Source organism: the organism of the source record quoted next, unplaced genomic scaffold (assembly GCF_019419815.1).
Source record: "Pyrus x bretschneideri cultivar Hongxiangsu unplaced genomic scaffold, Pyrus_bretschneideri_v1 Contig57, whole genome shotgun sequence".
Classification (NCBI taxonomy): Eukaryota; Viridiplantae; Streptophyta; class Magnoliopsida; order Rosales; family Rosaceae; genus Pyrus; species Pyrus x bretschneideri.
The window spans coordinates 1436056-1451077 of NW_025999795.1; the positions used below are offsets into that span (position 1 = coordinate 1436056).

General features: G+C 38.1%; 3 protein-coding genes across 3 annotated transcripts; 2 read left to right on the forward strand and 1 right to left on the reverse strand.

Annotated features, from left to right (window-relative positions):
- Positions 1-6: 6 nt before the first annotated feature.
- LOC103943448 (cyclic nucleotide-gated ion channel 1-like) lies at positions 7-8346 on the forward strand. Its single transcript, XM_048571071.1, has 6 exons — positions 7-25; positions 1046-1163; positions 1990-2190; positions 2297-2529; positions 2701-3046; positions 7837-8346. Exons 4-6 carry the CDS (start codon positions 2401-2403, stop codon positions 8151-8153), a joined length of 792 nt encoding a protein of 263 aa, XP_048427028.1. The 5' UTR covers positions 7-25; positions 1046-1163; positions 1990-2190; positions 2297-2400; the 3' UTR covers positions 8154-8346.
- A 1542-nt stretch (positions 8347-9888) lies between these two features.
- Positions 9889-12348, forward strand: LOC103943445 (protein RKD4-like). Its single transcript, XM_009353760.3, has 3 exons — positions 9889-10187; positions 10374-10896; positions 11434-12348. The coding sequence occupies exons 1-3, from the start codon at positions 10081-10083 to the stop codon at positions 11596-11598; spliced, it is 795 nt and encodes a 264-aa protein (XP_009352035.2). The 5' UTR covers positions 9889-10080; the 3' UTR covers positions 11599-12348.
- Positions 12349-12468: 120 nt separating this feature from the next.
- Positions 12469-14151, reverse strand: LOC103943444 (uncharacterized protein At4g00950-like). The gene is made up of 2 exons (XM_009353759.3): positions 13433-14151; positions 12469-12671 (listed from the first exon to the last, which is right to left on the reverse strand). Exons 1-2 carry the CDS (start codon positions 13988-13990, stop codon positions 12594-12596), a joined length of 636 nt encoding a protein of 211 aa, XP_009352034.2. The 5' UTR covers positions 13991-14151; the 3' UTR covers positions 12469-12593.
- Between the last annotated feature and the right edge of the window lie 871 nt (positions 14152-15022).

Sequence of the window (15022 nt, forward strand, 5' to 3'; positions counted from 1 at the left end):
GCTTCTAGTTCGGGAACTTCTGCAGGTATGTTTTCTTCTTGGTTCACTCACACACAAATTCTGGTTAGTTCTTATTAGCTTGTTGTTCAAGTTTTAATCTTGGTTTGTGTGTTAATTCTTACATTCTCAAGTCGCCTTCGTCCTTCCACCCGTGCATTCAGTCGAGGTCGATTATCGATTGGTAATCGAGGAGAGGGGTTTACAAAGAACCAAGAGGAGAAGCCTTGGTCCACAGGAGCTCAGTATTGAAGGATCCTGCACTAATTACATTTCTCGACTTGCAAGGCCGGTGCAGTTGACTTGAAGTCTTCGTCTTCTCTCCCTCTCTCTCTATGGTTTGAGCGTTTTATCCACAAACTGTCTTCTTTCTCCCTGCAGATAACTACTAGATTAAGATTTCTGGTAATGGCGGTCAGATGAATTTAGTATAACTATTCTATCGTTTGTCCGAAAAAAGCTAAAAAAGAATAGTTTCATAATATAGCTAGAGTTTTGGGACATGGGTTTGAAGAGGATATTGATATTCTGAATCAGAAAGATTCATATCTGAAAGAGGTTGACAATAAGTTCTTTCAAAATTGACTATCTGTCCCTCTGTTAGAAGTGTTCCAGAAATGTTGGAGAACGAGTAAATAGCTCTACGAACGAATGGATCGGATCAAATTGGAAAATGTAAAGATTTGTACAAGTTATCACTTTCATCACCATTTTATGGAAAATCGTTAGATATGAATATGTTAGACACCTGTAGGGATTATATTAAGAGAGTTGGAGAAACAATGACCTCTTACCATGGAGTTTTGGGTTCCAAGAGGAGTCGACTTGGCCCGCAGGAGATCCGAAGGTTGAATGATGTATATCTAACTTTTTGTGTAATTGCGCTCTCACTGGATCCGTTGTTCTTTTATATCCTTGTTTTTAATGTTCAGAAGAAGTGCCTTAGATTGGACACAACACTGGGGACTCCGGTCGTTGTTTTGCGGTTCCTCGTCGATCTGTTTTATATAATCCATATGGTTTTTCAATTCCGTGCTGCTATTGTCAGTCTTTCTTCTCAAGCTTCTGGAAGAGTTGAGTTGTTTAAAGAGATGCGGGCAATTGCATGGAGATATTTGTTCTTCTACTTCCCGGCAGACGTATTTATGATTCTTTCACTGCCACAGGTCAGGAATTTCATCCCCCTTCACCTTTAGTTATATTATATGACTGCATTTTAACAAAAATGATTAGTTACGCATATTCATAATTAAAATCAACATAATTGTATTAAACAAGAAAAAGAATGAAAACACTTTGTAGAATAAAATCTGAAAATCTCTAAACCTTGCCCAAAATCTTCTCTCCAGAAGTTGCATGCGTTCTACCCCGAAAAAATCCTAGGTTTGACAAAAGGCTTATTTATACAACTTTGATTAAAATCCTCCTAGTAAAAGGTCTTCGAATAAAATTAGGAAACCTAAAAACTTGAAATAAAATAGGAAACATAATCATAAATTAACTTGGTAAATTCGCCTAGAAATCTGCACAGCCACGTTTTGGACCCAAATCAGCTCCAAAACTGGCCCTAAATAGCTGGATTTAAAGTTTGAACTATTCCGAACACTTCTCCAAGAGGCCACGAACCCATCTGAAGTCATCTTGGGCTCTAAAAATGTAATTTAAGCCCAGAAACGTCACTTTCCAACAACGCACACTGCTCCTTCATTTAATCTCCAGAAAATAGCAGCTTGGTAGAAATTGCTGAGATTTTGACACGAACAAGCTAAGGAACACCCCAAACGCCCTCCAATTTGAATCACTCCAAAATTCGTCCGTTTGGTCACGTTTTACTCCAAAGAAAGTTGAATGTCCTATATTGAGAATATAAAGCAAAGTATCAAAATTCTACCAAAATAATTACCAAATTATACTAAAAATAGGGTGAAATATATAATATAATATTGACTCATCACATTTGTGGACTCATTAGCTTTGCATAAATGTGTTCAGGTCCTCTTTTTTGCTATTGTTCCAAAACTAAATGCTTCAAGGGTTTTGGGTGCAACAAAATCATTGAACTTCACAGTTGTCTTTCAATATGTGCTGAGGTTCCTTCGCATATGTTCCTTATTGAAAAAAACTACAAGCAATTCGGGCATCCTCGCTGGAACTGCATGGGTTAATCTCTTTCTATTCATGCTCGCTAGTCATGTAAGTCCCGTAACCATTTCCCATGTTTTCTTGCAGAATTGTTGCTTTACCAATGTATAATTAGGAAATTTGTGCAGATTCTGACGATCCTTTGTTGGCCCTGTAGCTTGTCGGAGCCTTTTGGTATTTGTTTTCTATAGAAAGGAACGTAACTTGCTGGAGTGAAGCATGTAAAAATCATGCCGGAGTGATACGAAGCGATATGTTTGCATGGGTGCAATCCAAAGTCACCGATGGCAAGAAAGCACGGGAGTTAGCATGGAGAATTTTTTTCTGACTCTTCCCAGGGATCTCAGGAGTGATACAAAGCGATATATTTGCATGGGTGCAATCCTTAAAGTGAGTTCTTTTCAATTGTCCCAATATGATCAGTTTTCATTCGGAATTTCCTAACTTACATTCCGAACAAAACATAGGGACGTGAGCATCATCGAGACTGAGTCTGTTTAGTGTAAGTGTTGGGTTAGATTTTGTGACTGTTTCTTGATTATATTTCATTTAATTTTGAAGGTGCCATTCTTTGAAAATATGGAGGAACGACTGTTGAATATACTGTATGACAGTCTGAAGCCAATTCTCTATTCCGAGGGAAGCTACATTGTTCGGGAAGGAGATCCAGTGGAATCGTTGGTATTGATAATGCGAGGTACGGTATTGAATACGACCGTGAGTGATGGAAGGCACTCCAGTTCTGCAGATCTCAAGGTTGGTGACTTCTGTTGCGAAGAACTTCTCATATGGTTTGTTGATCCCAGCGCATCCTTGTTTAATCTTCCCAACTCCACACGAACTTCCCGTGCTTGTTGTGAAGTGGAAGCGTTTACTTTAAAAGCAGAGGACCTGAAGTTTGTAGCCACCCCGTGTTGGAATTAAATGAAATTTGGTTTTGATCTAATGGTTGAGAAGTAAGGAACCAACAGTTAAGTGGATGCTTAGTCTCATAGGACAAGTGTATGCTTAGATTTCTGTTTTATGAATCAAGGGCTGATATAGCTTGCAAGGAAAGTGTTGTGTTGATATTTTAATGAAAATATCTGTGATTGCTCTCACAGAGAGCTCTGCACATTTTCTCTGAAACCCTTCTTCTCCTCTTTGAAGTTCCCCGAAAATACCAACTTCAAATTAAACACAGAATTTATCATGGCCTCAGAGCTTAGGTTCTGATCAATCTCAGAACTGGGCATTTTGTGTGCTTCGTACTTCTGAAAAGAAAAAAAAAAGGAGGGAAACTCAATCCCAAATTTTTTGAAAACCTCATCTGTTCTTACAAGGTCTCATATGGCTACTTCGAGCAGTAGAGGAGATCTGAGGGCTCCTATCTTTAACGGGTCCAACTACGATTTTTGGTCCATCAAGATGAAGACCATATTCAAATCATATGATCTCTGGAATTTGGTGGACAAGGGTATTGAAAGCGCAGAATCTGGAGATGAGTCTAGTGATGAAGATCAAAAGTCGGTGAAGAGCTCAGTGAAGATTAATGAAACCAGAGATGCAAAAGCTCTTGGTATCATTCAAGGGGCAGTGTCTGACGAGATCTTTCCTCGAATCTCAAACTTTGAAACCTCCAAGACTGCGTGGGATGTTCTTCAACAAGAATTTCGTGGTGACAAAAAGGTTAGATCTGTCAAACTACAATGTTTAAGGAGAGATTTTGAGTACACTAGGATGAATGATGGTGAAGCTCTATCTGCTTATTTAACAAGGATGATTGACATTGTGAATCAAATGAAAACTCTTGGTGAAGAACTATCAAACCAAAGATTAGTGCAGAAAATACTTATTAGCCTGCCTAAATCCTATGATTCCATCGCATCTATTATAGAAGAAACTAAGGACCTTGACTCTATTGAGGTTCAGGATGTGATTGGCACATTGAAAGGATATGAGCAGAGGTTAAACGTGCACTCTGAAAGCTTAGCTGAAAAGGCTTTTTCTAGCCTAAGTGTGACTGAGAGAGATAGCAGTTACAAGGCTCAGCGGAACAACTCAAATCAAAAGAAATTCTGGAAAGGAAAAGGGAAGAAATGGGACAACAAGCATACTCCACAATCAAAATCAGAAACTAGCAGTGATTCTACTTAAACCAAGTGTAAAATCTGTGACAAATTACACTATGGTGTTTGCTGGTTCAAGGGAAAACCCAAATGCACCAAGTGTGATAAGTTTGGTCATCTAGCAAAAGATTGTAATCCAAGAAGGAACCAAGCTGTCAACTATGCACATAGAGCAGAAGAAGAGGAAGTAAATGTCTTTTATGCTTGTAATGTTGCAAGAATTGAAAATAAGAGAGGAATCTGGTACGTTGACAGTGGATGCAGTAATCATATGACTGCATATGAATCCCTGTTAATCAACATTGACAGAAGCTTCAATTGCAGAGTTAAAATGGGGAATGGACAACTTGTGGAAGCCACTGGAAAAGGAACTCTTGTTCTAGAGACAAAGGGTGGAAGAAGATTCATCAAGGATGTGATATTTGTACCTGGCCTTGATGAAAATCTCCTTAGTGTGGGACAAATGATTGCTCATGGCTATTTCTTACTCTTTGGGGACGATATGATGGAGATATTTGACTACAGAAGTCTCCAAAACTTGGTAGCACAAGTTGGCATGACTGAAAACAAAAGTTTTCCACTTATGCTAGATTACAATGACTCAATTGCTCTAAAAGCAAGCGTTGCAGAAAATTCTTGGTTATGGCACAAGAGGTTTGGACATCTCAACTTTCACAGTTTAAAGAGATTGGAGAGATTACAAATGGTGACTGGTCTTCTTGAGTTACAAGAAACTAAAGAACCTTGTGAAGGTTGCATACTGGGGAAGCATCACAGGGACTCTTTCGAAACTGGAAATGCATGGAGAGCAAGCCAACCTCTAGAACTCATTCACACAGATGTGTGTGGTCCAATGAAAACACCTACACTCAGTGGGAATAGATACTTTCTGTTATTCATTGATGACTGCACCAGGATGGTTTGGGTATACTTTATGAGAAACAAGAGTGAAGTTTTTACAATCTTCAAGAAATTCAAAGTGATGGTTGAACTTCAGAGTGGTCTCAAGATCAAAAGACTAAGAAGTGACAGAGGTGGTGAGTTCACTTCAATTGAGTTCCAAGAATTCTGTGAAGGGGCAGGATTACAGAAGCAATTGATTGTGGCCTACACACCACAACAGAATGGTGTAGCTGAGAGGAAGAACAGAACTGAGGTTGAAATGACCAAGTCAATGCTGCATGATAAGAAAATGCCACTTTCCTTTTGGGGTGAGGCAGTCAATACATCTGTGTATCTTCTAAACAGGTGTCCAACTAAAGCACTTGAGAAGAAAACACCATTTGAGGCATTTAGTGGCAGAAAACCAAGTGTGAAGCACTTGAAGTGGTTCGGATCAATCTGCTATGCACAGATACCATCTCAGTTAAGACACAAGCTTGAAATCAATAGTATTAAGTGTGTCCTTGTAGGCTATGGAAGCTGTGAAAAGGGCTATAGGCTCTACAATATTGAGTCACATAAAGTAATTATCTCAAGAAATGTGGTGTTCAAAGAAAATGAAGCATGGAATTGGGAAACCAAGAACATTGACACCATCTCATTTCCATTAACAATGGAAAAAGCACAAGCTGATGTGCAAATTGAGAATGATCCTGTTATACAAGGTGGAAGACAAAACGATTTTTCAACACCAACACAAGGATCTCAGTCCACTACTTCAAATGCAGAAGGATAAGAACTGCAGGGTTCCTCCCCAAGAACAACTCCATTAAAAATAAAGAGTTTAGATGAGATCTATGCAATCTGTAACTACTGTATTGCTGAACCAGAGAGTTTTGAAGAAGCTGAAATGGATCAATCTTGGCAAAAAGCAATGAGTGAAGAAATTGCTATGATTGAGAAAAACTCTACCTGGAAATTAGTAAATAGACCAAGTGATAAACCTGTGATAGGTGTGAAATGGATCTACAAGACCAAACTGAATTTGGATGAATCTATAAAGAAGAACAAAACAAGATTGGTTGCCAAAGGCTACTCACAACAACCGGGGGTAAATTTCAATGAAACCTTTGCCCTAGTGGCAAGGTTAGACATCATCAGAATCTTGGTTGCTCTTGCTGCTCAAAAGGGATGGAAACTTCATCAATTAGATGTTAAATCAGCCTTTCTAAATGGCACTCTAGAAAAAGAAGTGTACATGGATCAACCACAAGGTTTTGAAGTTCCAAATGAAGAAAAAAAGTGTGTATAAGTAAACAAGGCTCTGTATGGACTCAAACAAGCCCCCAGGGCTTGGTACAGTGAGATAGACTTCTATTTCAACAACTGAGGATTTAACAAAAGTCCTAGTGAAGCCACCTTGTATAGAAAAACTGGTGAGAATTCTGATATGCTTATTGTGTCTATATATGTTGATGATGTGGTCCTTACTGGCAATTGTGAAGAAATGATTGAAGAATTCAGAAAAGACATGATGAGACAATATGAGATGATAGATCTTGGCTTGTTGCATCACTTATTGGGAATTGGAGTAATACAAGATGTTACTGGAATCTTCATACATCAACAGAAGTATGCACAATCATTGCTTGGAAGATTCAATCTGGAAGGATGCAAATCTATGGCAACACCATTGATCACAAATGAGAAACCTTGTAAAATGGATGGTTCTGAACCTGCTGATGAAAGCCTATACAGAAAAATGGTTGGGAGTCTACTTTACTTGACTGCCACAAGGCCTAACATTATGTATGCAACCAGTCTCTTATCAAGGTTCATGCACAATCTCACAAGAATTCACATGGGAACTGCTAAGAGAGTACTCATGTATATCTCAGGGACCTTGGATTATGGAATCAAGTATGAGAGGCAGAAGAAGCAATCCTAGTAGGCTTCTGTGACAATGATTGGGGTGGCAATGAAGATGACATGAGAAGTACTTCAGGATATGCATTTGCATTTGGTTTTGGAATATTTTCTTGGGCCTCTGTCAAGCAACAAAGTGTTGCACTGTTTACGGCTGAGGCAGAGTATGTGAGTGCTGCAATGGCTACCTCTCAAGCTATATGGTTGAGGTTTATGTTAAAGGATTTTGGTGAAATGCAAGCGGATGCTACACCACTTATGTGTGACAACACATCAGCAATAGCCATGACTAAGAATCCTATCTTTCACCAGAAAACTAAACATATCAAAAGGAAGTTTCATTTCATAAGGGAAGCATTGCAGGAGAATACCATTGAACTAATCTACTGCAAATCTCAGGATCAAATAGCAGACATCTTCACCACAGCTCTACCAAAAGAAAGATTTGTCTATCTCAGAGAAATGCTTGGGATCAAAACCAAAATTCATTTAAAGGGGAGTGTTGGAATTAAATGAAATTTGGTTTTGATCTAATGGTTGAGAAGGAAGGAACCAACAGTTAAGTGGATGCTTAGTCTCATAGGACAAGTGTATGCTTAAATTTCTGTTTTATGAATCAAGGGCTGATATAGCTTGTAAGGAAAGTGTTGTGTTGATATTTTAATGAAAATATCTGTGATTGCTCTCACAGAGAGCTCTGCACATTTTCTCTGAAACCCTTCTTCTCCTCTTTGAAGTTCCCCGAAAATACCAACTTCAAATTAAACACAGAATTTATCACCCCGTTCAGAAGGTCTGCTGGCAAGCGGGCACAGCACACATTTAGGTTTTATTCACGGCAGTGGAGGACTTGGGGAGCATGTTATATACAGGGAGCTTGGCGGCGCTATTGCAAGAAAAAACTCAGAAAAGTCTCTGCGGAAAGAGGAGAATAGGTTGCAAGATTCACTGGCCGAGGCTGGTGGTGGCTCCCCAGCTCTAGGTTCGGCCATTTATGCCTTGCGTTTTGCGGCTAATGCACTTAGTCATGTACGGAATAGTGACCACCGCAGGCCCAAGCTAGTTGAGAAGCCAGCTGATTTAAACGATTCCGAGTAAAAACAGCTAATAAGCTAGTTAGGTGTGGAACAAATGAATCAACGACAGCCTCCGGCATTAGCATGGAGATATTGTTGAACGACTTACAAACATGGTACGGAAAATGTGTTAAAGAGTTGCACTGTTGCATTTTGTTTAAGTGTACCAATTTCTGTTAAGTGTTTTGTATACGGCAATGTCCGATTGTTTTTCATTCTCCTTGATCGGCCGGACTCACGCAGTCCTTTGTCTATTTTCGTTCTTTGCGAAACCAGAAAATCAAATGACTTGTTAAAGCATCTCGATCGGTCATGAATTTTGAACGTTCGTCGTGGATTTGTAAGTTTCTCCGCTGAAACGTTGTTCGGTTTGAAGCTCGGTCAGCATAAACTTTGCTTAAATTTGGTTGCACGGTTTTATAATTCATTTGGTATAGTGTTGGTAACTGGATGGTACCTTCCTGGCGTTAGCTAGCAAGGAAATCAAAAGACCATTTTAAGAGGTAATACCTACATTTGGAGCTTTAGCAACCAAACTGTCATACCGATATTGTCTCCCAACGTGGACATTACATCTCTCAATCGGCAGATGTGAGGGTTTTAAACAAAAGGTTTGGATGTTATTAAAAGTGAAACCATACACTTACACTTGTTAGATCAACGTCTATGTCGTAGTGTGTCCATAGGCATCGTCTATGTCATGTCATTAATCAATGCATTCTGTTTGAACGACTTAGTTAAAATTTCTAATTTATGCATTCTTTTTTGTTCATAATATGAATTTTAAATTATAATACAATGATAATAATTAATTACCAATTACTAAGATATAAATTCTTACATACATATGGAAAGAATTCAAGTTTACGTATAGCATACTTAATCTATAACGAACTTGAATCACATATGATGGTGTTGAGAGTCAGACCGAAATGAACCTTTGAGTCTTCTCAATCCCTAAAAGTGGATTATCGGCATGGCTTTATCACACACACTCCCTCTTTCTTTCTAGAATAATATAGAAAATTGTCTCTAATTTAATAAATAAATAAAAAAACAATAATAATAAACAAGAGCGGGTGGTTAAATGAAAAATTAAAAGTAAAAAACCTCCAAGTAATTAATTAACAGATGGTAACAATTAGAACCGTAATTAAGCACATTTTAATGTGAATTAATGTCCACTACATCGTTAATCGTTCAGTAGCCTCCTATCCTATCCTCTCGTCAAATTTTCTGGTTCTTTGGGCCATTCATGTTCATACATTTATTGAGAGAATATTTTTTGCTTACCATCCTTAAGTGATGGTGATTTCACCGTTTTATTTATCACCATTTGATGAATTTAAATTTTGAGATTTGTAAAGTGGATAGACACAAATTTTAAAATTTAAACTAATTCAACAATGATAAGTAGGGTGATGAGCATTAACACCACTTAAGTATAGTGAACAAAAGCGCACCCCATTTATTTATGCATGCATTGTTAAATCGCTATCCTATATGCATCCGCATGCATACACGGTCCATCACCTCTGCCATAGGTATCCAAACGTATGTATCCACCTCATCTCCACGTTCGGTGTAAAACTCATTCACATTACTCACCATTCAGTATCAAAACCATCCACGTTACGTACACATTCGATATCAAAATCATTCCCATTACTAATATGCAACACTCAAATTCATAATTAAGCCATAACCAAGTCAATTATTCTTGAAAATTATATTCATAATTAAGGCATGGTGCGGCCCCTTATTTTGTGGTTGGTAATTGCTCGCAAATAAAATTTCCCATTTAGTAAGTACCCCTTTTGAGAGCGTCTGCACGAACTTTAATTCTCATCCCATCTCTCCTTCCCGATTCAATCAAATTTATACTCTCTTCTCTTCTGGTTAGTTCTCCACTCTCTCTAGTGATTCTATAAGCTCACCAAAACTCTCCAATGGCGGATTCCATTTTCTCCCAATATCTGGTTCCAAAAATTGAGACCGACCCACATGAGTTTAACTCCTCCATACCGTACTACCAGGACCCATGTCAGGATCAAAGGTAAGATGATCAAAACATATATACTTTTTTATTTTGCGTTTTGGTCTTCCATTTATTTGAAGAATGCCATATATATATATATATATATATATGTTTGTGTGTGTGTGTGTGTGTGTGTGTGTGTGTTAATTTGTGTGGATGTATATGTTTTATGGTTATTAGAACATGGGTTATTTACTTTTTCAGTGCTGCGTTAGAAAGTCTACGGCTTGAAAATTTCAATCAGTTTACTTCACCCCCATTGCCGTTGCAATACAATCCCAACCAACTTCCACAAATGGGTTCTCAAGATTTTGAGGATTTAGGCATCTGGGACTATATTTTGGACGATGCTGCTCTTCCATCACCTTTTGATTACGAGGTGGTTGATGAAAATCCCCTGACAACAATGGCGGAATCCATCGTCTGTTCGAACAGTGTTTCGGGTGATTCGGGTGATGTTTTCAGGATGCTTGATTGGGGGATGGAAAGTTGGGGGAAATACGATGGGGAAGGCATGACAAAAAATGGGAGTTGCTCTAAGAGAATGTCTGCTGCTCCATTGGAATTGGACGAGATTCAGAAGTATTTCGACGTGCCGGTAACTCAGGCGGCCAAGGAATTGAAGGTGGGATTAACGGTTTTGAAGAGGAGGTGCAGGGAACTGAATATCATGAGGTGGCCGCACAGAAAGCTCAGGAGCTTGAATGCTCTCATTGAAAATGTTAAGGTACGTTTGCATGTTCATGTTGTCAACTTGTCATATGATATTTAGTGCCTTTTCCTTCTAATTTATAGGAATTTTGTATTATATATGTCAAAATATTCTATGCTAATGATTGAAACTAAAGCCTTAGTTGTAGTTCATTTTTTGTCCAATGCTGCCGATTTCCCTCGAAACGGGAAGGACTTCGGTGTCATCGTAGTATAGTTTCATGTTAGTATATTTTACTTGTCATGAGACAAGAGATATACTGTAAAGGATTTTCCTCAATACATTTCTTTAAACGGTGACTAGGTTTCCATTGTTTCAATGATGCAATTGCGTGATTACTTAGTTTATGGACCAAATGTTAAAAGGGGGTTTGAAATTGCTTTTTTTAGGTCTTAAAAAATCTCCGATATATCCTACATATTAAGAAACATGTGATGCGATGAGAATGACTCAAAAAATAGATTTATGATGCTTGACCCGGACTGTGATGATAAGTTTCGTTTTGGGAAGTTATATTAGTGTAGGGATTGACTGTTGAAATGCATGATGCAGGGGATGGGATTGACGAATGAGCTGAGGATGCTGGAGGAGCACAAGATGATTTTAGAGCAGCTGCCGGACATGGAGTTGCCGGAGAGAGCCAAGAGGCTGAGGCAGGCTTGCTTCAAAGCCAACTACAAGAAGAAGAGGACTTTGTGTTTGACTGCCGGTCCATGATTTAGTCTAGCTTTAGCTTATATGCACAAAATTATAGAGTAGATGAGAAAATCAGGACATGTTATATGGGTAGAACATGTTGTGAGGATGAATCCCACCTCTTCGGGACAAGTGACGAGATCGGTATCTTTTCGATTCAAAAACGTCTAAAGCTTAATTTGTGTTGATGTGATCTTGAACTTTGTGTCTAGGTATTTTTTTTTTTTTTTTAAATTACTCGTTTCCTTGCTTGATGTTGGGACCTAGAAATTGCGTTTCATTCTTTTACTATTTTGATGTTGTGGTCAATCTAGCTCAGTTGAATGAGAGCATTTGTCTATGTACTTGAGGTACTATGTACGAATTCCCTTCACGTAACTTAGATAAATTTAGTGTAGATTATCCTATTGTTTATCAAAAAACAAAAAAACAAAAATCAATGCCACCTGCTAAACCACATAATTCTACCATACATCACTATAGTTTCTAACTGCCTTTGTACTGTTAGACGTGATGGATTTACCATTTCCTTTTAGGTGTAGAATGATAATTTCCGTTAGATGTAAAAACGCTTGACGTACACACTAATCTCCTGCGTTTGTTTAACCATATGTCGTTCATTCCTAAGTTTAAACTGAATTTCTCACCTAAAATATATCTGTCTTTAATTACTTATCTCTTGTTGCAGTATACCCTTTCTCTCTCTTATCATATGATTAGTCAAACATAAGCGTTAAAAGAAGTTTATCTCCTAAATAAGGAAATTTATGACGAGAAAAAGTTTAGTAATTAATTTAACAAAAAAAAAAATAGAGTAGATGCTCAGAAAATTTTGAAAAGGTGAGCAAATTGTTGGTGCACTGACAATTATAGAGAGTTATAGAAGACTGATGAAGCTTATGAATTTTAGACTATTTTCACTATTTTCAATTTTCTGATGTATTTACGCAAATTTTTCAACAAGTAGGAAATGGATCGCCGGATCGGGTTGATCGAACGGTTGCGAAGGGCTTTCTTTAGGAGACCATTTTTCTCATTTTTTCTTGCCTGCGTCTCCATGGGACCACCTGCTTAAAGCTTTCGCAAATGCTTGCCTGCAATTATAAAAAAAAAGTAATACTAATTAATTTTTTTAGGCAAAAATACTAATTAAATTTTGTGAGCTTAGCAATTATGAGTGACAAATAATCACATTTAGGTAACTGATTACAATATAATACCAAATGTGATTATTTTGTAATCAATTAAACGAATAAAGAAAAGTAACGAATTTTAAAATAATCATCATTACAAGTATTAATTTAGCAGAAAATGGGAAGATAATGCGCACAATGCTAATATTTGGAGAGATTTTTTATTGTATCGGAAATGCGGCGTGAAACACTAAGTGTTATAATTTAATTGATTGTAAACTAGAAAAAAAATTTCAACCAATTGTAATATGATACTTGGTGTTTTGGGTTGTATTTCTAGCACATGAAAAAAATTTCCAACATTTGACAAGCATTTTTAATCTTATGAAGAAATTAAAAATCAAAGAGTGTGACATCAAACATTTTGCCCACAAAGAGATGATTATTATATGGTAATACGTTATATTTTGACCTATTGATTTAATTTTTTTTTTTTTTGTTGATAACGATGCATAAGTTCCAAAAAAAAAATATATATATAGTATAGATAATATCATTTGTTAAGAAAAAAATATATATCAAGAGACCACGAAACTTTAGTTATATATACAACTAGCAATCGAGACTAGGAAAAAAACATTATATCAATATATTGTTTGTTAGTTTCTAACAACACTAGGAAAACTGACTCAAATTCATCATACGAATACTTGGTTACTTACCCACATACGTGACCTTGTGTTGGAATCATTCAAGAAACTGGCTCTCCTCCCAACTCTTGTGATATTCACCTTCGTTTCACCACCGCCACCGCCGCCACTAGCCGGAGGCAAAAAGTCAAAGCCGCCCTGGCCAACGACCTCCTTGCTCTTCCTAAAACTTCCCCACCTCATAGACCCAAAACCGCCGGCGCCCCTCCTACAACTCTCCTTGCTCAACCTCTTACTGATCCCAAAAGCATCAGGGCTCCTAACTCTGAACGAAAAAGACATAGTCCGCCCAACGTCAGGCCCGTCCAACACGGTGATCGGGGAGGGCATGTTGGTAGTTTTGGCCGCCTCGCTCAGCAACCTCGGAGGCAGCTCCAAGGATCTGGCGCACTTGGGTTTGGATTCTGCGCTGCCACCGCAGTTCCTCGGCTTTCCTGGAGCTTCCTCCCACTGGAATGGAATCGAGGCGGAGGTTTGGAGCGGCGGAGTTAGCATCCCCGGCGACTCCGGCGACTGGGAAGGAAGCGAGAACAGCGACAGCTTCGGTGTTATGCTTATTTCCGAGACCATATTGATACCTCTTATCGATTCTCTCTCAGAATTTTTTCTCAAAAACGATCTGTCTTCGATAAACAGAGACAGAGGATTCTCGAAAAACTCTGAGCTTCGTTTTCTATTAAGGTGGAGAGATGGGATGGGTGAGTTTATATATATGTGTGTGTATTGAGAGAGAGAGAGAGAGGGGGGGGAGGGGGGAGGGAGGTGTATGGAAAGACCTAAATACACCGTAGTCAGTGAGGTTTAGGGTCCCACCCTGGAAAATCTTGGTGTTTTGGATTGACGTGGATAACGACCATCAAAGTAAATAGGGTTCAAGTAAGTCGGTATGAATTTGGATGCAAAATAGGGTCGAATTTTGCATTTCATAGTTGAGTGATGTTTTTCTTAAATTCTAGGTTCGAATTTTGCGTATATCGAATTTAATAAATCATGCTAAAATTTTAAATTGAACAAATCTGAGTGGGAACTCCCTTCTCCTTTTAGTCAGTTTTGTGACGTGAAATTTGAAATATTTGGAAGAGAGCTCTTTATCAAGCTTTAGCCAGTCAAAAGGTACACAAAGGTGGCACAAATGCATGCCTTGAAACTTCATTTTCTAAAATATTGGGGCAGAGAAACACAAAAGGAAAAAAAAAAAAAAAAAAACAAGAAACAATACCGAAAACTATTATTAAGTAGCAAAAAAAAAAAAAAAAAAACACTTGTATCAGTATAGTCACGTGATAAGTGAGACAGTGACACGAAACTAAGAGAGATATGTGGCTTGATAAGTCGTACTCATTAATCAAGCTGCATGAGGCTTTTGCCACAATGACTGCATTTTTTTATTCAAAAAAAGAGACCATCTTGTAGTTTTGTCGTTGCAGTACTCCACCCTTCCGACAGTCAAAAAGACTTACATAGGTATTTTTCGCCTCTTCAGACCACCACTGCATTTATCTGCTCGTTTATACATTCCTGCCGACATATTATGGGGGTAAAAACATAACAGAAATATTGCATCTTGTTCCGACCAAAAAAAGGACGCATTGCAATTGACTT